At 50.8% G+C, this 23887-nt stretch overlaps 1 protein-coding gene across 1 annotated transcript; it reads left to right on the top strand.

Annotated features, from left to right (window-relative positions):
- The first annotated feature begins 14255 nt into the window (after positions 1-14255).
- Positions 14256-18584, top strand: PROCR (protein C receptor). The gene is made up of 4 exons (XM_045031473.1): positions 14256-14516; positions 15203-15442; positions 16521-16802; positions 17097-18584. Exons 1-4 carry the CDS (start codon positions 14462-14464, stop codon positions 17321-17323), a joined length of 804 nt encoding a protein of 267 aa, XP_044887408.1. The 5' UTR covers positions 14256-14461; the 3' UTR covers positions 17324-18584.
- Positions 18585-23887: the final 5303 nt, after the last annotated feature.

Here is a 23887-nt window from a genome sequence, read left to right as displayed (position 1 = left end):
GCAAGTGTTCAGTAGAGACCTGAGCTATTACCCTTGCTGGGCCATTCCCTGTATGCAATGGATTTGACACAGCGAGTTTGTCAGGTCTGAGACGGGCATTGTTTGCAAAGAGCAGGGGATCCATTGACAAAGGGGTTTTTGTGGCACGGAGCTGGCAGATGCTCTTCAGGATGAGGCCAACCCCTCTACCCCACCAGCCTGTGGAGATTTGTTCCTCCTGCATGAGCTCATTGGATCATCAGCCATGCACCAAAGCACAATAGGACTGTCTAGACTCATGGGGATCAGCTTCTAGCGGTGAGGGGTTGTGAAGTACCCTGCTGTGAAACTATGGTGTGAGGAGCGGGTAGGGGGCCCCCAGAAGCACCCAAGGCTTGCTGTGGGAGTCCCAGTGAGCTTCCAAAGGCTCACAGGGAGGCCAATAAAACTTTTAAGGTCTGTAGAAGGAGTGAAATCCCCCCACTCCACTGCTAACCCATCACCCTTTCTTCACTGCCCTGGCCCATACTTCTCTTCTCCTGGCTGCCACCCTCCATGCCCTAAAGATCCACTCTCTTCCTTCCCAGCAGGGGACTTGGGACATGGGTGAAGCAGGAGGGCAGGCATGCCCTCTCTCTGATCCGGCAAAGGAGCATTAGCAGAATTCCTAATGGTGCTGAACACACTTTTCTTAAAGCATCCTAGTTTACCAACAATCCACCTGATGAATGTCAGTTATTGGGGAAAATTCTCCTCTTCTCATTGAGAGGCCCCTGCAAGGGGTCAGTTTAAATGCTGAATTCCGTCTTTGCACTCAATCGATGATCTGTTTTACAACAGCTGTTGAGCATTGTCCTGCTATCTGGAGTGGCTCACGACCCTGAGTGCCACTCCCAGGGCAGATGGTCAGAAAGCAGGGCACGAACCCTGAACTGGCGGTGTGTTCTAGAGTTAGATTTCACCAACCCAGTAACAAGAGTGAACTCAAGCCCTATAACAGCCTTAACACGGAGTCACAGACAGTCCCCTTGGACACTCCGATTTATCTTGCCCCCCAGGCAAGCCTGCCTATGTGATAGATGGTCTCTTACACCATCAGAACAATATTCAAGTTACTCCCAGTCCGAAAGGGCCAGTCACTTACCCCAGGAAGTCAATTGCACCCTAGATCTCTTACCAAACTAAACGCTTGTAGCCAATCCTACAGTAAACTAACTAAAGATTCATTAACTAGGAAAAGAATTGAGAGTTATTTACAAGGTTAAAGCAGGTGAAGATCCACACACAAATGAGATACAGCCTCAGGTTCTGAAAGATGATAGCAGCTGCTATAATACACATGCTTTATATGTCCTTTAGGGCTAACCCAAGGTAAACAGCTCAAAACTCCTTGCTTATGCTTAGAAACCCTTGCCCCTCAGAGTTCAAGCAGCACAGGAATAAAGTTTCTTCTGGTCAGGCATTTTTATGGCCTTCCCCCAGAGTTCAAACTGAAAGAGCAAGCGTCAGAGCCCACCTCCTCTTCATGTGAGTGGAGCATGCAATCGACAAAAGTCTTTGTCCTTTGATGTTGCACAAAAGCTATTCATAAGGTCTAAACACTAAATGTGTTCTTATCAACTTAACATCTAGTTAGCAACACTAACACACAGGTGAACCAGACTGGTTTCCAGCTATGCATTTGTCAGTGCTCAGTGAGGCCTAGGAGCATTGGCATGAACTGGCCCCTGGTCTGCCAGCGTCACAAGCAAATTCTGACATTAGTAATGTATTCAAAATCTTAATCACTTTCAAAATTAATTTAAGCAACTAATCTTTGTTCTGGGGCACTAGATCTCTGCTAGGTGAATTGTCCAAGCTAAGGGTAACAGTCATGGGGCTGGCTCGTACCTCTGTCCCCTTCCTGGTCTCTGTGCACACCCCTTACCTTTCTTAGAGTGGAATTTTGCAATTCTCCCACTCTCAGACTGGGATCCGAGTACACCATTTCTGGAGGAGGGTTGACTAGTGCACCCCACGGTGGCTGTGTGTGACATAGCAGCTATTTCTTTTCTAGTGCCCCCTGCTGGTCGCTCTGGCCCCATGTTATTCCATCTCTTCTCACGATTCAGCCCTCCAGCCAAGTCACGTTTTAATGCCTCTTCAGCCCAGGGCCGGCTCTGCCTTTTTTGCCGCCCCAAGCAAAAAAAATAAAAGAAATTAAAAAAGGGGGGGGGGCGCGGCCAGAGTGGCAAAGCAGGGGAAAAAAAAAAAACACGGCACGGCCGGAGTGGCAAAGCAGGGAAAAAAACAAAAACAAAAAACCTGCGGCATGGCCGGAGTGGCAAAGGAGGCGGGGTTGGGGGGAGGGGCTTGCTCAGCTGGTGCTTGGAGCCGGCCCTGCTTCAGCCCCAACTCTGGGCCCTGTGTTTCTTGCACCCTGTTGTGGCAGGGCTTTCAAATATCCAGATTCCCTTATATCATGAAGCTTCACTCCACCTTCCCAGTGGCTGGTAGGGAAACCCAGGCCCTCCCATTACACCAGGTTCCAGTCCAGGGACCCTAGCAGCCACAGTCTGCTCAGTAAGACACCTTGCAGCTGCTTTCCTGGACTCCCTCCTACCATTAGCCTTTCTTCAGGCCTCTCCTCAGCCTCTTTCTGGGATTTTTGTGACAAACAACATCTGCCAGGGCTCCTCCCCAGAGTTGATCTGGTTCCTGACCTTGTGTCAGGGGCAGCCACAGGAGTTTGCTCCAATCCTGTGTCTTGCAGGCTTCTTCCTCCCCATGCAGGAGACTTCCTGCTCCCCACCCAGCCCGCTATTCCCTGATACCTCTCTCCCTGCAGCCCCCTTCATCTCATCAACATCTTCTTCTTGGGTTTGGGGTGCAGTTACTCACTTCCTGAGTCTCTGGCCACTATTCACTGGACTCTGTAGTTATGACTTACATTCCCTCACCTTTCCCAGTATTCTTAAAGAACTGCAGAATAGCTTTTTAAATTGGGGCCCATTTTCCTTGTACAGTAAAACCTGCCTTAACGACCCTTCTGAAGAGAGACCACCTCTCAGGAGTGACTACTTGCAGAGGCCACAGAACTTTTTCCCCTATCATTTGACTGTGAAGAAACTCTGAAGAGCAACCACCTCGCATCTGCGACCAGTGACCATATTTTCTTTCTTCCTTCAGAGCCGGATGCTTGGCCAGCAGCTGCCACTCTCTGCTCTGCCTTCAGAGATGGATGCTTGGAAAGCAGCGGCTGCTTGCTGGGTGCCCAGCTCTAAAGACACCACTGCTGCCGGCAGCAGTGCAGAAGTAAGGGTGGCATGGCATTTCCACCCTTACTTCTCTGCTGCAGCTGGCCACGGCGCTGCCTTCAGAACTGGGCACTCGGGCTAGCAGATTCCGCTCTCTGGCTGCCCAGCTCTGAAGGCAGCAAACCTTTGAAGAGAGACCATCTCTTACAAGTGACCACTTTTGCTAACTCCAATGAGTGGTCACTCTTGGCAGGTTTTAATGTATTCTGGAGAGGTGCTGCAAAGAAATGTTTGTTACTCCAAGGCTTCTGCATTTTCTATATAAAAATATCTCCTTTCACTGGGACAGGCTTTACAATTCCACAAGAGATGATCTATTGTTTCCTGGACCATACATGTTTTGCATAGCCAATCCTTACTTTTGTTTATTAGCAATAGATTATTATTAAATTCACATTTACCTGTTAAAATTCTGAACAGAGTCACTTCCCTCTTCCCCTCTGGGCCTTGGCTCATATAAATATTTTCAACCCTTGGGCGTACTTCACAGAATTTTTTCCCCTTCATTTCATGTGACCACATTCTTCCCATATCTTTCTTAGCTCATTTTTGATTAAGTCTTTCAATTCCAGTTTGCTTAAGGGGATCTCTAGGTCAGCTTGTACCGCACATGCTTAATGGCATTTTTTGCCTCTTAGTCTGCCAATTTGTTGCCAGCTATCTCAACATGCTCTGGGATCCGTGTTATTACTATGGTCACATGCCAGCCAACTGGGCCAATTTGGTTGTTAGTAGTAATATTTCATTACGTGTATCATTTCTGCTGTCAGACTTGCCATTGTATGGTGCCTGCCACCCCGATAAGGAATTAGACAAGATGGCCAGGGCAGCTGGCTGCACATCTAAGGCCCAAGTTAGTGCCAGCAATATTCCTGTACGCTCAGCCATAAGACAGACATAAAGTTAGTTAGTGCCTGAATGTGAGCACTCAGAAAGCTGTTACCACTCCACCTGTTCCTTCCTCTTTGGAGCCACCAGTATACTGTTGGCAACCGCATCCCAATTTATCACAGATATATCGGTTTTTTATATAGTGTATATTTATCATTCTTCTCCTTTTGTTTATTTGATTATATAATTATATGTCTCTCTCTGGAGCGGGGTGGCAGGAAGGGAAGGCAGGGAGGAGTTCTAGTGAAAGAGTATTTTCCCACAGCTATAGATTTTGGCTTCTTTTAAGTCTTTCTTTTCATTGAGATTTATCCACTTCTTTACCATACTTACATGAGGAATGTTGAGTTTTTGTCCTGCCCAGTCTCTGCTTAATTTCCGTCAGTCAATGTATATTAGTTTAGGGTTATCTTCAATAGTCCCTAGTATACTGGGCCAGAAGGGGAACTCTAGGCGTTTCATTCTAAGAGTGATAGACATTTCTCTAGCTCAGGGGTAGGTAACCTATGGCACGGGTGCCGAAGGCGGCACGCGAGCTGATTTTCAGTCGCACTCACACTGCCCGGGTCCTGGCCACCGGTCTAGGGGACTCTGCATTTTAATTTAATTTTAAATGAAGCTTCTTAAATATTTTTAAAACCTTATTTACTTTACATATAACAATAGTTTAGTTATATATTATAGACTTATAGAAAGAGACCTTCTAAAAACGTTAAAATGTATCACTGGCACACAGAACCTTAAATTAGAGTGAATAAATGAGAACTCGGCACAGCACTTCTGAAAGGTTGCCGACCCCTGCTCTAGCTACTATCTGCAGTACACACAGAGGCATAGTAATGAAGGCTATATGCTATATAACTGTGCTTGGATACAGTCTAGTTTTCTCAGGTTTGTTTTCCATGCTGACCTAAAGGCCTAGCAGCCATATTCAATTACAGGTTGGGTTAGCGCTCTATATAGCATTATCAGCCTTTTCTTATCCGCGCCCCAGGAGGTTCCAGAGCAGGGCCAGCTCCAGCTTTTTTGCCACCCCAAGCGGCAAAGTGGAAAAAAAAAAAGATAAAGCCAATCGGCGGCCCTTCGGCGACAGCTCAATCGGACCACTCCATTCTTCAGCTGCAATTCAGTGGCGGGTCCTTCACAGATACTTTTACGTAACTTGATTCTTCCTTTGCACTTATTTATAATATTTTCAGTAAGATCCCTCCATGTGAGCTTGTTATCAAATATCTCATCTAAGAATTTGTCCTTTTTTGCTATACTTATCTGCTGGTCATATATGTATGTATGATAGATAGATAAATGGATAGATTTTACCTCTTTTGAATCATCTGTGTTGTGAAGATCTTTCCCTTAGTTTTGTCAGTGGAGAACTTGAAGCCCCACCTGTTTCCCCGTTCTGTACTCTGAAATCCATCCTTGTTGCTTTTGATGGCACTTTGAAGGTTTCTGCATTTCATCCATATGCCACAGTCATCAGCAAATCATGAGATGCCTATTCCTGTACCCGTCTTCTTTGGAAGGTCATTTGTCATGATGACAAAAAGGGTGGGGCTAATCATACTCCCCTGTGGAGTTCTGTTGGTCACAGAATAGAGGGTGCAAACGGTTTCCCCCACCTGGCGTTGTATAACTCTTTTGCTCAGAAAAAGAACGAGGCGTTCCTGTGGCACCTTAGAGACTAACACATTTATTTGAGCATAAGCTTTCGTGGGCTAAAACCCTCTTCATCGGATGCATGCAGTGGAAAATACAGTAGGAAGATATGTATATACACAGAGAACATGGAACAATGAGTGTTGCCATACCAACTACAATGAGAGTAATCAGTTAAGGTGGGCTATTATCTAAGGTGCCACAGGTACTCCTCGTTCTTTTTGGGGATGGGGCAGTGCGAGGGCCAGGGAGAAGAGAAGGGGCAGCATTAGGGTGGGGCCTCAGGGGGAAGGGGCGGTGCGGGGAGGCAGGACCCTGGTTCTAGCACAGCTGTCCCCGTCCTCTTCCCCCCGGCCTTTTAGGGTGCTTCCGCTGCTCCTACCAAACAAGTGATGTCATTGCCAATTACTGACTTCAGCTAAAAAACAACTTGAGACAACTTCTAGCACCTCAGCTGCTAGAAGAGGGCCTCATCCTCCCTGATTGAACTAACCCCATTATCTCTAGACTGATTCTTGCCTTCATATTTATACCTGTCTCTGGAAATTTCCACCACATGCATCTGACGAAGTGGATAGTCACCCATGAAAGCTCATGCTCCAATATGTCTGTTAGTCTATAAGGTGCCACAGGACTCTTTTCAACTTGAGACAGTTCACCCTTATTTCCAATCTTAATCCAGAGCAGATTTACAGCCCCCTTTCTGCCCAAGAAGGCCTTTCCTCCCTGTCTCTTCCTGCTGACCAACAGCTTTTCTCCAGCCCCTGGGGTCACGCAGACCCTGGTTTTGCAGAGAACGCTGCTAGTGAGGTGGGAAGGGCCACATTGGTGCTTTTTAAGACAGAGTCTTTTTGTCTTTTTTAAAACCATCTGCAGCCACCCTTATTGGTCAGACTCTTTCTTTTTAGAAACCATCACTTATTTTATTCCTTCCCCTTTAAACCAGACGTCCCCCCTGCTTCCTTCCTTCTGACGCATAACTCATTATTTTCTAGGCCTTCCTTCTACTTGCTAGTTGGGGCCCTGCCTTACAACACAGAAACGTCCTTAGCCAAACATAAGCCATCTCTAAGGCTGTGGCTACACTTAGCACTTCAAAGCGCTGCCGCAGTAGCGCTGCCGCGGCAGCGCTTTGAAGCGCTAAGTGTAGTCAAAGCGCCAGCGCTGGGAGAGAGCTCTCCCAGCCCTGTCCGTACTCCACCTCCCTGTGGGGAATAACGGACAGTGCTGGGAGCCGCGCTCCCAGCGCTGGGGCTTTGACCACACTGGCGCTTTGCAGCGCCGCAATTTGCAGCGCTGGAGAGGGTGTGTTTTCACACCCTGCTGCAGCGCTGCAAATTTGTAAGTGTAGCCAAGCCCTAAGTCTTTAATTTCCTCTTTCTCCTACACCACGGATGCCACTTTATGTAAAAGTCCCTCTCTCCAAAACATATCGTAGGTTTTTTCAAAGTGCAGGAAGGTTACTATCAGGTGTGTGTGTGTGTGAGGGGGGAGAAGCCCCCAGGTCTCACCCCTGCAGGGAGCCCCCTTGGGTCAAGGCCCAGTGGGAAGCCAGGGCATAAGCAGTTATTAACAAGGATTCACATGGACTGGAGTGGGTCCGATGCCCAGGCTGGTGCTGGCTGCTGAGATGGCAGACCCAAGGGGGCAGGTTGCCAGGGAGCAGCAGCACATGTGCTCTCGCAGGCCTGGATTAAAGTCTGAGGTGGGAGTGTTAAGGGCTGATGGATGGTTTGATGTCGTGAATGATGATCTGCCAGGGCCCCAGGGGGCAGTGGACGGAGATTGCTCCCACAGCACATGCCCAGCGCAAAGGGCACCAGACACAATGTCACCCAGCTCCCCTTCTTTACGGGCTTGCTTCTCAAGCCTTTATCTGCAGCAGGGTAATTGCCCGCATCCAATGACTGGGGGGCAGCAGGAGGTCCAGGGGGACTAGCACAGAGCAGCTCAAGACATGCAGCATACAGCGCTGCCTCCAGGAGCAAGGGGCCGCTTCATCCCCATCACTGGGTATGACGTGATCTGATTAAAATATGACCATTGTTGCAACTACTGTTATATATTTGCAGCAAATATTGTTCAAAGGTTGTCGAGTGAGGTGTCTATGACAAGGCTACCATTGGCTGGTTATGATTATGCTATCAGCATGCATGTATCATTTTTGTATGTGAAGTTATAAGTATTGGACTATCCACCAGCTTTATGGGGATTGTGTGCCCCATTCTTTGCAGTTCACACTAATTGAGTAACCGTAGTTATCCCCCACTGGGACACCGGTCACAGCCAGATAGGCCATGTAAGATATCTGCAAAAATGTTATCATTTGCCAGATATGATAATCTTGTTGATATGTTTGCATCACCTTTGTATTACGAGTTATAGATATGCATGTCTGTCTGTATTTCAAACTTGTGCTATGCTTCTGGGTGACACCCGCAGACAGTTTGGCATCAGCACTGCCTGGCCTGCTTGATGGCCCATTAAGGACCATCAGCCATATAACTGACCCACAGAGGGCTTGGCTACACTTACAAATTTGCAGCGCTGCAGCAGGGTGTGAAAACACACCCTCTGCAGCGCTGCAAATTGCGGCGCTACAAAGCGCCAGTGTAGTCAAAGCCCCAGCGCTGGGAGCCGCGCTCCCAGCGCTGTCCGTTATTCCCCACAGGGAGGTGGAGTACGGACAGCGCTGGGAGAGTTTTCTCCCAGCGCTGGCGCTTTGACTACACTTAGCGCTTCAAAGCGCTGCCGTGGCAGCGCTGCCGCGGCAGCGCTTTGAAATGCAAGTGTAGCCAAAGCCTGAGAGACGGCAGATACGTCTTATAACTCAGCAAGGCATGCAGGGACCTGCCTATGGACAGAATTCTAGGCTTCCAAGCCATGTGCTGGGCAGCTTGTGTTTGAAACAAAGGAAGCAGAGGCCGCATGGCAAGAGATTATAAAAGGCAGCTGCATCTTTATTTTGTCTTCAATCCTCCTTCTTACCTCTGGAGGAACTTTGCTACAAACTGAAGCTCTGAACAAAGGACTGCATGATCCATCCAAACTGGGGATGTACTCCAGAGTCTTGACTTAAGCCAGCAGTTTATTCCATCACTTCTACAAGCCTGAACCAAGAACTTTGCCATTACTGGATGTAGTTGATTCCTTTAACCAATTTTAACTCTCATCTTTCTTTCCTTCTTCTTTCTTCTTCCTTCTTCTGTGTGATTTTAGGGTAAGATCAGAGTTTTAAATTGACCTGGGTGTGAGGCTGGTCCTTTGGGATCAGAAGAACCTATTATTTGATGAGATGGGTTGTAAAGAACCACTAATCTCTGAATCCAGTGTTTTTGGTGGTGATACACCGCTACCTCGGTATAACACCACCCAATATAACACGAATTGGGATATAACATGGTAAAGCAGTGCTCCGGGGCGGGGGGCGGGGGGGGGGGCTGTGCACTCCAGTGGATCAAAGCAAGTTCAATATAACACTGTTTCACCTATAACGCGGTAAGATTTTTTGGCTCCCAAGGACAGTGTTATATCGAGGTAGAGGTTTATAAGAACTGGAATGCCTAAGGAAACTGCCTTCATGTTTTCTTGTTAGCCAGTGTGGTTAGCCAGGAGTTTATTTTTGTGGCTGGTTTGGTATATCTTCTAAAAGGATAACCACCAATTTTGGGTTGTTTGCCCTGTTTCTCAGTAGTTTGTCCCAAATTTGGCATTCTCAGTTATGAGCCACTAAGGCATGGTTACACCGTGTCTGATGGGGCGAGCCAAGCAGTGCCTTGGCATTGGCCGAGACTTATCTGACTGCCAAGTGTCTGTGAAGGGTGGGATGGGGGCTTTGCGCCAACCTCGGATGCTGGCCCAGGAACCCTCAATGAGGCAACCCCCTCATCGTGGCAGATGAAATGGCAGCTGCAGGTGTCCAGCCTGAGGATGGGCATATTCCAACTCCTGCCTTAAAACGGGGCTGGAGAGCTGAATGGGGGAGGGGATACATCTGCTTTGAATGTTTTGGGGTTGGTCATACTGCCCCTACATGTCTGTCTGTTAGGGGTTCCCTTTGGTTGCTTTGCTTTGCCAGGATTCCTTCATACAGCTCTTCCCGCTGGGGCTCAGCATTGCCACATGGGGCTGGACTTGGTCTGAAAAAAGGTGGGGGTGACTGCCATTTTCTACAGCTATGAAAGAGATAGCACATCTGTTCTGCCCCCGCCCCAGCTCCCTGTCCGTTCTGCACCCACATCTGCTCTGCCCCCCAGCTCCCTGTCCATTCTGCACCCACATCTGTCCTGCCCCCCAGCTCCCCATCAGTTCTGCACTCCCATCCATTCTGCCCCCCAGCTCCGCATCAGTTCTGCACTCCCATCCGTTCTGCCCCCCAGCTTCCCATTAGTTCTGCACCCACATCCGTTCTGCCCTTATGATGCTCTGATCCTCAGGGGAACACCCAGCCCCCCACCCAATGTTCATCCTTGTAAAATGAATGTGGGTATCCAATGCAAAGTTTCTCATGCTGGGTGTCTTTGGAAGGCTCATGATGCACTGAGCATGGTTGTTATCGTGATGTTATAGTAATTGTTACAATAATCTTATGTTATAGGTTATATTTTCATGTATATAGTTATGAGGCTGAAAATGTATCCTCATGGCTTAAAGCATCCCAGGCAAATACTCTCTAGGAACAGAGAGGCAGTTCACACTTCATCAGGGCAGGTATGGGACAAACCCAGCCCAGCCTCACAGGAACAAAGGACGCTGGCCTAGGCAGCAACAAAAGAGGGAGTCAGCCCCCTTTCTTTAGTCAGTTTGGAACTGCGATGAGGTAATGCTCACCTGACTCTGAAGGGGGGGGGGCAAAGCCAAGAGGGAAGAAAGAACATGATAAAAGGGAGAGACGTTTGCCATGCTCTCTTTCTCTCTTCCACCTCCATCTACAGACACCACCACACCAAGTGACTGAAGCGTTGCTCAAAGGGGAGAGCCTGGCTGAAGGGCAACCAGTCAGCCTGTGGTGAGAAGCATCTAAGTTTGTAAGAGCACTGAAGGTGTTAAGATCAGCTTAGAATGCGTTTTGCTTTTATTTCATTTGACCAAATCCAACTTGTTATGCTTTGATTTATAACCACTTAAAATCTATCTTTCATAGTTAATACATGTGTTTGTTTATTCTATCTGAAGCAGTGTGTTTGGTCTGAAGTGTGTCAGAGACTTCCCTTGGGATAACAAGCCCAGCACATGTCAATTTCTTTACTAAATTGACAAACTCATATAAGCTTGCAGCATCCAGTGGGCATAACTGGACACTGCAAGATGGAGGTTCCTAGGGTTGTGTCTGGGACCAGAGATATTGGCTAGTGCCATTCACTTGCAAGTAGCTGGGAGCAGCTTACATGCCAGAGGCTGTGCGTGAACAGCCCAGGAGTGGGGGTTCTCACAGCAGAGCAGGGTAAGGCTTGCTCCCAGAGTCAAGGATTGGAGTGACCTAGCAGATCACCCATCCAGATAACACCAGAGGGGAATGTCATAGCCCCCCAGCTCCCCATCAGTTCTGCACCCACATCTGTCCTGCCCCCCAGCTCCCCATCAGTTCTGCTCACACATCTGTCCTGCCACAAGCTCCACATCAATTCTGCACCCCTTCTGGCATCACCTCTACTCTTCCTGCCATTCTTACCGCTCACCTTGCAGGCCTGGGGGGTGGGTCTTTGGCAGGGTCTCTTCCCCTCGCAGGTTGGGGGTGGGGTCAGTGGGGAAAGCAGCCACTCAAAGGGTTGAAATGTGGCCCCTCAGCTGGCTGGAGTCATAGAAATGTTATTTGCAGGGTCTGTGTCCCCTGGGAGCCTGGCGAGCTTGAAGCCCCCCTCGCAGAGGTAGTAGAACCTGCCCCAGACTCCCCTATTCCCCAGCCATGGAGACAGCTCTATTGCGAATCCCAGGCATTCCCAAAGAACTAATCAGGCTTCAAAAGTCATGAGACTGGCTTCAAAATAATAAACATTGTGTCCTTTCCCTTTGCCTTCTGGCTGCTGAGTCTCAAGGGGCGTGTGGGTCACAGGCTCAGGCTCTTCTCTCAACTACGAGGGATTCCTTCCCCACTCTGAACGCTGGGGTACGGATGTGGGGACCTGCATGAAAGACCCTCTAAGCTTATTTTTACCACCTTAGGTTAAAAACTTCCCCAAGGCACAAATTCCTTCCTTGCCTTAGTATTGCTGCCACCACCAAGTGATTTAAACAAACATTCAGGCAGGGGCCACTTGGAGCCCTATCTCCCCCAAAATATCCCAAGCCCCTTCACCCCCTTTCCTCACCAATTGGTACAGGTGAACACAGACCCAAACCCTTGGATCTTAAGAACAATGAAAAATCAATCAGGTTCTTAAAAGAAGAATTTTCATTAAAGAAAAGGCAAAAGAATCACCTCTGTAAAATCAGGGTGGTAAGTACTTTACAGAATAACAAAAGACTCAAGAACACAGAGGATTTCCCCTCTAGGCAAAACCTTAAAGTTGCAAAAATAGGGATAAACCTCCCTCTTAGCACAGGGAAATTCACAAGCTGAAACAAAAATTAATCTAACACATTTCTTTTCTGCTATTACTTCCTATTTCTGCAATACTAGATGCTTAGTTCAGATATACTTAAGAAGATGGAATTTCCCTGCCTGGTTTCTTGGCTGGCACAGAGAGACCCAGACCAAAACCTTCCCCCACAGATTTGAAAGTATCGTCTCCCCTTATTGGTCCTTTTCGTCAGGTGCCACCCAGGTTATCTGAGCTTCTTAACCCTTTACAGGTAAAAGAGGAATTAACCCTTTACAGGGTAAAGAGGGATTTTATGCTACCCTTAGCTGTATGTTTATGTCAGAGGGCTAGAAACTTAGCTTTTGTAACTGAAAGCTGAGGCTGGCTCCCTCTGACCCGCCAGTGCTGGGAGGTATATCCCCAGGCAAGGGACCGCTGGAGCGGTGGGGTGGGCAGGGGGATCTCCATGGAGGTCACAGCTGAATGGGAGCCAGAGAGAGCGAGGCCAGAAAACCAGTCATGCTTCAGGCCCAGCTGCAATGACACATCTTGGAAGAGCTCTGAGCAGGCGCCGCCCATGGCACAGCAAAGGGCAATGGGCCAGCCAGCAGCAGGATCACCAGGGAGAGAGGTGAGCCCAGGGCAGATCCCAGTCCTCACCGATTGCTCCCCATCTTGTAGCCCACTGGGAGTGACGGGCCCCCTTGGAGAGGAGCAGGCCTGGGCTGTGGAGCAGTAGTGGTTAAAGCCCTGTGTCCAGAGGCTGAGAATGCTTTCTACAGCCTCCTGCACTGCAGCCTCAGCTCCCCCTGTATTGGAGGTGGGGGTGGGGGGCAGAATGTCCACATGGGGAAGATCCCGATTGTTCCAGGCCAGGGGGAGCCGGTGTCTTCTTGCAGCGCCTTGGTTTGTCTGGTCACCCCCTGTGTGTGGATAACCGTATGCGCCCAGGGCGGGGATCTGCAGCCCCATCCCCCTCCTTGGGAACAGGATCACATCTGTGTGCCCTGCCCTTGCAGGAGGGGCCGTGTTGTCCCTTCAGTGCCAGAGGAGTGAGCAATGTAACGCCGGGCCCAGGCCAGAGAGGAGACGGGGCCCGCAGGGAGCTGAGCAGCTGTGCTGACAAGGCAGGGAGGGGCTGGGCTGCTCCAGGGGGTGACTCCTGAGCCAGCCAGCTCCGCTCCGCACAGAGCCAGAGCATGGCCAGGATTCAAGCATGGAGCAGGCTTCTTTGTCCTCTCTGGAGAAGGCCATCCAGGGATCACTGTGCAGTTCATAGCCAGCCTGTGTGCCCACCCCTGTGCCTCACATCCCCTTGTTGGGTCCACAGCCATTCTACAAAGGGGAAACTGAGGCACGGAGGTGAGTGACTTGCCGAAGATCACACAAGGAGTCAGCAGCTGTGGTGGGCATAGAACCCAGGAGTTCTGCCTGCCAGTCCCTCTGCTCTAACCCATTAGTCCACACTCCCCATCACAGCTTGGAGCAGAACCCAGGAGTCCTGCCTCTGTCCATCACCCCAATGTGAGCCTGGGAGTGGAATCCAGGAGTCCTGACTCCCAGCCCACTGTTCAGCCTATCAGAGCTTGGCCTGGCAGCTGGGGTTAACAAACACTCCCCCCTGCGGGGGAAGGTGCTGGGTGGGAGCTGGTACATCATATTTGCTGGGGCCCCATTTCACTCATTACATATGTTCAGGGGGGTCTCCAGAGCTCAGGGCCCTGGAAAACTTCCTCCCCCCGTGCATATCAGCCCTGGGTGTGTGAGCTGCAGTGCCCAGCCCAGCCGTGTTGTGGGGACAGCAGAGGGGAGCCAGGCCCTGGGCTGGCAGAGAAGGGGTGTCAGCAGCTGCGGAAATGGAACAGAGCTGCAACAACAGAGCTGGACTAACATTCCCGCCCTCTTCCTCCCTGCCAGCCCCAGCTCCCTCCCACAGCCCCGACTGCTCCACAGCACTGCCCCTGCATTCACATCCCCTGCACAGCTCGGCACAGAGGCGTGAGACACGGGGCCCCTGCCATTGCTCTGCCAGGCTCTGGGACCCCCCCATCTCCTCCACCAAGAGCACCAGGCTAGAACCAAGCAGTGACTGGGCCCCACAGCCAGCTTGCGAGAATGCTGCTACTTCTGCTCCTTGTCGGTGTTCTCTGCCACCAGGGAGATGGGGCAGGTAAGAGGGGTCCCCAGCACCCCTATGCAGGGCTCTTGCACCCTGAGGGAGCTGCAGAGCCACCTGGTCCCGAGCGGCTCTGAGGACTTGGCCATGGAGACAACCCCTCACTCTGATCAGCCCAGCTGAGAGAGAGAGAGTGTGATTCCCAGCGGTGTGGCCGAGGGATGGGATGGGGTCTACTCTCAGGCCAGGGTTTCCCTGCAGACACTGTAACAGCCCCCATCTCCCTCCAGCCCCTGTGACACAGGGAAGTGGCAGGTCCCTTCACAGCTTAAATGCTTTTCCTGCACTCGAAGCACCACAGGAAAGGCTGGTGCCGGCCAGTCTGAAACGGCCCCCCCGCAAGGAGATACCAGCGGTGCTAGCATGACTGAGGGACTAGCAGGGAAGCCCTGCGATGAGTGAAGCAAGGCAGGGAAATCCCAGCATCTGCTGAGCCCTCCTGCAGGAATTACCTGCGGGCTTCTCTTTCCCATGCATGGCTGAGTGCGGGCGAGCCCGAGCAGCTGGCCAGTGCTCCAGCAGGTGAGGCTGGGGGCTTGCTGCAGTGATGGAGGAATGCCTCTGGCCCCCTGGGAGGGAGGGCTTTGTATGACAGGAAGCCCAAAGTCAGCTGTTGGGGGGGATGTGGGTGGCCCAGTGCCCTCCGACTTTCTGATTCTCTGGGTGTCTGTCCCTCCCAGCCCTGCACACCTTCACCATGATTCAGCTCGCCCACCTCCCGAACAGCAACACCATTGAATTTTTGGGAAACGCCACTCTGAACGGGGTACTGACCCACAGCCTGCAGGGCTTCAATGCCAGCCAGCTGCTCCCACTGGAGCCCCCAGCACAGTGGCAGGAGATGGAGCGCAGCCTGCAGACTTACTTACACTCCTTCCATGCCCTCGTGCTAGTGATCACCAAGGAGAGGAAGGTGCAGTGTGAGTACTAGAGCGGGAGCGGCGTTTGGGGGCATGGGCCCCTCTGACACCTGGTGCTGGTGACATGGCTCAGGGGGTGGCAGCAAAGTGGAAGAAACAGAGTTTGCATCAGCTGGATGGCACAGGGGGGCATGCACGGTGTTTGCCACCCATAGATGGGTCAGCCAGGCAGTGTGCTGTGCTGACCCCCCCACCCCCGGGCACTGTGTATAACGTGGGGGCAGGGAGGTGGAGGTGCAGCAGGGGAGAGGGTGTTATGCTTTACCAGGATTGCTAGGCGAATGTTTTTCAACTAATTGTTTTTGGTTGAAAAATGCCTTGGTTTCGAGCCAACTCAATCCCTTTTGAAACAATCTTTTCCCTTGCATTGTTTGATTCCACAAGCAAATTGGTTTTGGTTCAGATTGAACCCGATTTTTTGTCACATTTTTCAGTTTGGCCCCATTCCCTGCTCAGCCCCCAAGGGGCTGCCATAGCCTATCAACAGCAGTGACTTAGACCTTGGCCAAAAGGAAACAGCCAGGTGGCCCAGAGTCAAGTCTCTGTGAGCGAGCGCTGTGTGCGTCTCCTGGCTCCAGACTGCGCCCACTCGGCGAACAAAATGGCAGCTGCCACCCAGCTTTCCTGGGAACTCTGAGAGTACCACGAAAGGGGAACAGAGACACATCAGTTACCTGGCAGTGTGTGGCACCGGCTGGGGTAGGGAAGCAGAGAGAGTAGGTGTGGGGGCGTGGGGATGGCAGTGGGAAATGGGAAGGGAAGGAGGAGGGTAGGGGGATCAGGCCAAGGGAGAGAAAAGGGGTAAAGGAAAGCGAGTGGGGGACAGATCTGGGGAGCACAAAGGGAGAGGGGGTGGGATCAGGGGAAAGAAGTGAGGGGACGGGGAGATGGGGCTGAGCCCAGGGAGCAGATAGCAGTGAGGAGGAGGATGCTGACTGGCCCCCATCTGCCGGAGGGTTGCTCTGGCAAAACAAGGAGGGGTTGGGGAGCTCCCCCATGACCCCTCCTTCCCTGTGCCCTCCTGACCCCTGCATCTGGGCAATGCCAGCCTGACCCCTCTGGCTCTGCCCCCTCACAGACCCCCTGTACTTGCGCTGCAAGCTGGGCTGCCAGCTTTCCCCTGATGGCACCTCCCACAGCTTCTATGAGGTGGCACTCAACGGAGACGACTTCCTGAGCTTCCGAGCGGCCAATGCCAGCTGGGTGCTACCGGGCCACAAGGAGGAGGACAATCTGGCCACATTCGCTCATGCCCAGGTGAGCCTGTACCCAGAGACCACTTCCAAGCTGCAGTCCTTCCTGGAGACGACGTGCATGGAGTTTGTGAGGCGGCACAGCAAGATGGATGGCGCCAGGACTGGTACGTGAGGGGGGACCAGTGGGCATGGGTTTCCCGGGGTGCTGTATAGGGACGGCACTGCAGCCCAGCAATCCCTGCGCCAGCCCATGCTGGCACCAGGACCCTCTGCCCAGCAGCAGGGATATGAACCCCCTATGACACTGGAAGTGGCTCCCTTCGGGCCCCCAGCCCAGGGGAAGAGGAGGAAACATGGGAATGGAACCTGGATCATTCCCAGGCACCAGGCCTGGCCCCCACCGTGCACGGCCCCTGAGAGCAAAGCCCGGCTCTGAGCCCATTCCTCTTGTCTTACAGAAGGACAGCACAGGCGCTCGCACACTCCTCTGGCGCTGGGCATCACCTTGGGAGCCTTCGCCCTGGCAGCCTTGGCCATAGGAGTCTTCCTCTGCACGGGAGGGTGGAGTAGTGGCACCAGAGGCGGCCACGCCCCAGCCAGCCCTCACGGTACAGTGTGTGGGGGGGCTCGGCAGCTGCCACCCCCCGGCAAGGGGAGGGGAACGCTGCTCAGTCCCCACAGCTGATCAGCTCTGCATGTGGATCACCGCCCCTAAAGTACCAGCTCCCCTGCTATGTGCCAGACATGGGGCAACACCCATCCACAGCTCCCACATCCTGTTCTTGTAGTCACCCCCAGCCCCAGCCAGCAGCCATCTGGCTGCCCTCTCCCGTTCCTCGCCTGTCCCTCTAGGGGAACCCAGGGCCCCGAGCAGTGACTCAGATACCAAGGAGCCCTCCTAGGGCCACGGCAGGATTGGGCCCTTTGTCCATCCTTGGGGGGCTTTGCCTAGGCCTGGTTTGGAATGTTCCCAGCGAGGGCCTCGGTCCTTCTGGGGCAGGGGATGTGGTTGGAGACGCGGCCAGGACCTTTGCATGGTCTAGGGTGAGGGCTGTTCCATTAACACACAGATTTCTGGCAGAGGAGCTGCCCATTCTGGGCCAGAAATGGGGAGAGTGGCGTGGCATGGGGGCATCTCAGCACCCAGGCCAGTTGAGGCTGAGCTGCGAAGGAGCAGGTCTGACCATGCCAGAGAGGAAGCCAACACACTCCCAGGGGCAAACCTGGCATCACCGAGCCCGGTGGGGCAAGCTCAGGCACTAGCACTGGGCGAGGAGAGGGCAGCTGGAACATTAGCCAGCCCCTCCCCTTTGGTGGCGGGGGAGAGCCAAGCCTGACTCCTAGGCAAGGCCTCACAGACGCTCCCAGTGCTTCTCCTTTGACTGGGCGAGGGCACGGGGAGGGGGCGGGTGGTTGCAACCAGTGGCGCTGGGCATGGCCATCTGGGTGCCGGTGTGCTTGGGTCCTGATGCTGTTGGCACTCAGCCTGGTCAGGGATGGTTCAGTCTGTGCTCTGTTACCCTAAAGCTGGTGCTGTGCATCCAGAGGGGACTGTGTGAATAGCTAACAAGTTCTTGACACTGCCTGGCGGTGACCCTGAGTCAGCTCAGGAGCCCACCTGCTCCCTTGCCAACCTGAGAGTGGTTCTGCCTCACAAAGAGAGGATTCAATTGTTTGGAGGAACCATGTTGAGGCAATGCAGCTCAGTGAACCTGCTGGATGAAGACATGAAGGATTCCACATTCGCAGGGGTCAAAAGAAAAGGGTTGCCAACCCTTCACGACTGGCCTGGAGTCTCCAGGAATGAAAGATGAATCTAAACATTATGTCATGTAAAGAAACCTCCAGGAATATGTCCAACCAAAATTGACAACCCTAAAAAGCATGAGTCAGGCTGCAAAAAAGGCACAGGACCTAAAACTCTAATAAATGCTGGATTCGTTTGACTTGTCGTCTCATTTCTCTAAGGGGTGCGCATGCGGTCATGTTTTCAAGTGGGTCCCTGCAACCACGTGACCTTGAAAGTTGTTTTTAAATGAAAACGGGGCTCTCTCACAATCTCTGGATTCCAGGGGTGAAGAGGGGGTTAGGAAAAACACCAGGTCTTGCAAGGCTACCTATAAAACCATAAGACTTGGCAACACGGGGGTTCTACGTTTGTTACACTGCAGTTGCTTTAACAGTGATTCTAAAGGAGAGAGGAGTGACTCCTTTGGGAAATGTAAATGTGCCGGCCAAGATTTAAAATACAATTGGAGCACCATGTCCCAGTTTGTTCCCAATTCATTGCACAGTTTGGATTTTTCAATTTTAAGGGACTTGTTCATTCTTTCCACCTGCCCTCCAACTTGAGGGTGGAAGGGGATGTGTAATGGTAGGGAAATAGCGGCCCATGTACTCACACTTTGGTACACTTGTCTGATGAAAGCTGGTCCATTATCACAGTCAATACTGTGTGGTAAACTCCATTTAGGAAAGATTTCTATTATTAACACTTTTGCAGCTACCAGTCTACTCTCTTTCCACCCATTTCCTGAAGCTACCTACAATTACAAACATCAATCTATTCTTCCGAGGTGTGGTGGGCAAGGGTCCCACAAAATCCACCTGCAAGTGCTGTAAGGGACCCTTTAAAGCCTGATGCATTAATTCCCCTTGCCTTTTCCTTCTAGCAGGCTCATGTTTTGCACGTTAAACAACTATGAATATGGACATTCAAATCCTCTTTCATTCCAGGCTACCAGCCCATCTTTTAAAGTTTCTCCAATGCCTCTTCTAATTTCAGGTGTCCCCCCTCCAACAGAACCATGTATCCATCCCAAAGGGAGGTGTTGCATTTGCTAAGATTGCTAAAACCCATTCATTGTTTGGTTTTGCTATAATTAAGCTTTGTTCTTTTTTCAATGGAATGCTCTTCCACTTTGAGAGGCATTCTACACTCCATGGCTGTACCAACTCAACTTTTGCCTGAATGTCCTGTAATAATAGCAACCCTTCCTGGTTGTTTTTTGTTCTTGTTTTGCTTGTGCCTGGGTGGTTACTACCAATGCACAGCTTCCAATCGCCGCTTCCTTTGTGAGCTTATCTGCCTGTTCATTTCCCCGTTGTAATGGACCTTTTCCTCTATGTGATTTTATTTTAACCAGTCTCAACTTATTAAAATTGGCTGCCAATTCGTTGCCAAAAGATCTTGTGTTTAATTTAAGATCAATCGATTCCTGTAAAAGTCATAGTTTTCCACCACGGAAGATAAATGGTGGTACCTTTATAAACATAATCTAATGTGAATCAGTTCCAATAATTACTTCAGTTTGTTTTTCATTCTCTCCAACACTTCTACAACTGCTGACACATCTGCAAACTGTTCCTCCCTTTTCTAGCTTGTATTGAAAGGATTTAAGTATTTGCCTGTCTTCTGTCTCTGAATCCTGTAATTCACTTTCCTTCTTTATAATATAAGCCACCATCCACAAGACAGATTGTTTTCCCAATTCCTGTTCAACCGGAGTTGTCGTAAAGACAGCGTGTGCTTTAGATTCCTCCTGGGGCTCACAAACAGGTTCCTGACCAGTTAGGGTCAGACTCCATACAGATATTTCAGGTTCTTTCAGGGTGAGCAATTGGACATTTTCTGTCATGAGAGCAAAGACCCATTGTATAGCCTTATCCACTCACATGCCCTTTGGATACATTTTCCTGACTTAGTTTTCCCAGAGCATGATGGCTTTTAACAATTACTTTACTTGCCCCGATAATTCCCTGGGCTTTCTGTAGTGTCCAGTAAGCAGCAAGTTAGAGCAGTTTGCTCAGATTCCCAGTTAGCTTTCTGGAACTGTTAGTGCTCTGCTATAGTACGCAACAAGTCTTTGTTGGGGGCAGCCAAAGCTGATGCTTCCATTAACCCCCTTTTCAAGCTTTCCCATGAACTAGTTGCTTCTTCTGTCCAGATCCATTGCAGCCTTTTAAGCACCTCATACAAGGGTTCTGCCTTTTCTGCATATCCCACCATAAATTCTCAGCGAAAGTTAGTGAGCCCCCAACAGGGCTGCAAGGATTTAGTATCCATTGGCATTAGGTTACATTTCACTCTCTCCTTATCTACTGATCTTCCCCCTGCGTGGTGCCGAGTCTGTTTTCCAGATACTGCACTTCTCTCTGTTTGATCTGGGCTTTAGAAGGGTTACATTTCAAGGCGTGTGCTTGGCAGCAACCCAGTAACTGCTGCACTAACCCTTCATGCTCTTCTTCAGTTTCACTATCAAGATCTCATCCACCTACTGAACTATCTTTGCCCTTTGCAACAATCCTCCTTTTCCCAACATACTCCTCCCAGCAGCATGGAATATCGTGGGTCCATCGCAGTACCCCATAGGCAAAACAGTCCAGCAATACTGAGTGCCCTGGAACACAATGTTGCAGCGGGTGGGTAGCATTGCTGGCAGAGATAAATTGCACATGGAAACAGGCTTCCCTGTAGGACAGTGAAAAAGCCTGAGGTGAAATCTGTCAGAAATGGGTCTAACATACTGTCCCTGAACATGGGCAAAACCTGTCTTGAATGAACAACCCTCCGCATCCCCCAAGAAAAGAGGTAACAGTTTCTGGCGAAATGAGGTTTGCACTGCCGGAGTCCAATGGAAGGAGGGGCACTTAAAAGTTGTGGGAAGATTAACTCAGATTGTGTTGAAAGCCCATTGTCTGATGTGGATTTTTTTAAAAATATGGTTTGGAAGGCTTGGGGTTGGTATTTTATTTACTCCTCTTTGGTTTCAGAGCTGCTGTCAAGGGGGCTGGAGTTCAGGATAACACCCACTACCAGGCCTGGCTAAGGTCCTCCCTGGAAAATTTGGGCCAACCAACAAAATGCCCAAACCTGGTTACCACAGAAGTTTGAAAGGGGTGGTAGTGGTGGGGGTCCTGCACCTTGAATTTTTCCTGCCTCTCTAACTTACCAGTCTTTCAGAGAGACTCCTGGATGCCGTATTTCGCCCCACTCAGAACAGGAAAAACCCAGCCAAGGAGCTCTGGCTTCCTGCTTCCAAAATGTCAGCTCCTGCTGCTGAATTTCTGCCCAAAAGGTCCAGGCTGCCGGTACTGGTGCTGGCATTATGCAGCTAGGCCATGTGCAAGAGCATGCAGCAGCTCAGAAGCCCTGGCCCTGCCAGGGGGCACTAAGAAGAAGAAAAAAATCAGTGCACACAATGGAGAAAGTGCCTGCTTGGAAACAGAGTGTGGAGAGGGCCAGTGGAACTGCCTGCCGCTTCCAGTGGAGGGGTCTCACAGGGGAATTAGTGAGGTTGGCAGGTCTCTGCATAGCTCCACTATCTGTCACTATACCGTGCACTAGACCTCAGAGTGTGGCCACCAACTTTTGCAGGTGGCCACACTGACACTTTCCTAAAATACTTATTTAACTTTAGGAAAACCAATAAATATGCTCATATACACATCCACATCATTGTAATTATTTAAGTAGGTTTGTCTTTTTTGCAGACTCAATAATAAAAATAATGCTGTGAAAAGTGACAGGTGTATGTTAGTTAATATCGCTTTTCACAGCACACTTACTAGCTAGCTGGGAGGCTGTGATAAGTGATACTAACAAACATACAAGTATCACCTATCACAGCCTCCCAGCTAACTAGTAAGTCTGCTGGGAAAAGTGATACTTGTATGTTTGTTAATATCACTTTTCTCAGGACAAATTAAGCCCTGGAAGGGGTGGGGGTGAGGGAAAGAGAAGGCCGTGCGGGCCCAGGGTGATGAATGCAGGGCTGGGGAAGGCAGTGGGGGCCCAGGGTGATGTAGGGCGATGAATGCAGGGCTGGGGAAGGCAGTGGAGGCCCAGGGTGATGGAGGTGTGTGGGGAGCCTGCACGGCCGGAGCCAGCATATGCTGCTGTGTGGTCAGAGCCAGGGGCTGTGCAGCTGAAGCCAGGTGTTGGGAGCCCGCTGCTGCGCAGCCGGCAGCAGGGGTCAGCACCCAGGGCTGGCTCCCGACACATAGTGGCAGGAGCCTGGGACCAGTGGACAGAGCCAGGGGGTGCCCGAAGTCCCACAGCCTGGCTCCCAAAGTCCCACTGGGCTGAAGCCCGAGCCTTGCCCCCAAGGTAGACTGAGAGCTCACCTTGGTCCTGCAACATTGTGCTCCACCTGTCTCTAGAGGCACTGCAGGGCAGAGCAGCCCAGGGGAGGGGGAAGAGGTGGACACTTTGCCCCCCTTTCTCCCCCCATCACCGCCCAGGAGGCTGTTGGGGCCACACAAAAAGCCCCTGGTGGCCACATTTGAAAAATGTTGCACTACAGAGAGTGGAAGATGGTGAGGAAAAACCTAGTTTTAACAGAGCCCAGAGCAACAGGTGGGAGAAACAGACAACAGCAGAGTGAAATGCTAACACCACAGAGGGGACCGGGGAGCAGCAGGACAGGGAAGAGGGGCACTGAGCTCCTCCCAAGCGCTTTATGTTTGTGCTACTCAAGATATATTTAAGAAAACTAAACTTGAATCCTCCCAACTCTTCTGCCTCTAGCAACAAGCCCCCAAAGTCTCACACAAGAGGGGGAGTTGCCCACAGGTGGGAATAGCTGGCTGCCATTTCTCACCCTTTACCTGCATGGAATGAAGTACCACACAGCCAGTTTCTCCATCTGGATGTGCTTCAAGGCTTTATCAGCTATGGCTTCCCAGTGTGCTGGAACACACAATGGCACACCCCCATGGGCAGCCTCACAGAGGACACCAGAAAAGGCCCAAGAAACCTATCCCAGCCCAGCAGCACAGTCCTCCTCTCCAGCTCAGAGGCTGCAGAGCTGTTGCCTGTATTAGCTGTCAGATGTAGCACAGCTTGTATGTCACACATCTATTTTCATTAGGACAGAGCCTTCTTTACAGACCAAGTGCTTGCAGCTACAATAGAGCCAGTTCTACTTAGCTGCATAGCCAGTCAATTGCCATTAAACTTTGAGCAGTTTTATTACAGTGCTCCCTGCTGCACCTGTTCTCTTGGAGGACTAAGTGCAGGAGATACCAAACTATTCCAGCCAAGCCTGTTTGTGCAAGGAGATGGGGGAGTGGGAAGAATTCCCAACACAGAGTTCTAGACCGGGCACAGGAAGAGACGGGTTCTTTTTTTAGAGCTCTATAAAGTGAAGAAAGGGCAAGGCAATAGCTGATATTTTCAAAGACCAGACTCAGTTCTGGCTTGAAATTTTGTGTGAATGTTGCGCGAAAAAGACTATTTTTGGCATTA

This window comes from Mauremys mutica, chromosome 9 (genome assembly GCF_020497125.1).
Source record: "Mauremys mutica isolate MM-2020 ecotype Southern chromosome 9, ASM2049712v1, whole genome shotgun sequence".
NCBI classification, from domain to species: Eukaryota; Metazoa; Chordata; order Testudines; family Geoemydidae; genus Mauremys; species Mauremys mutica.
This window is presented reverse-complemented; position numbering and strand designations above follow the sequence as displayed.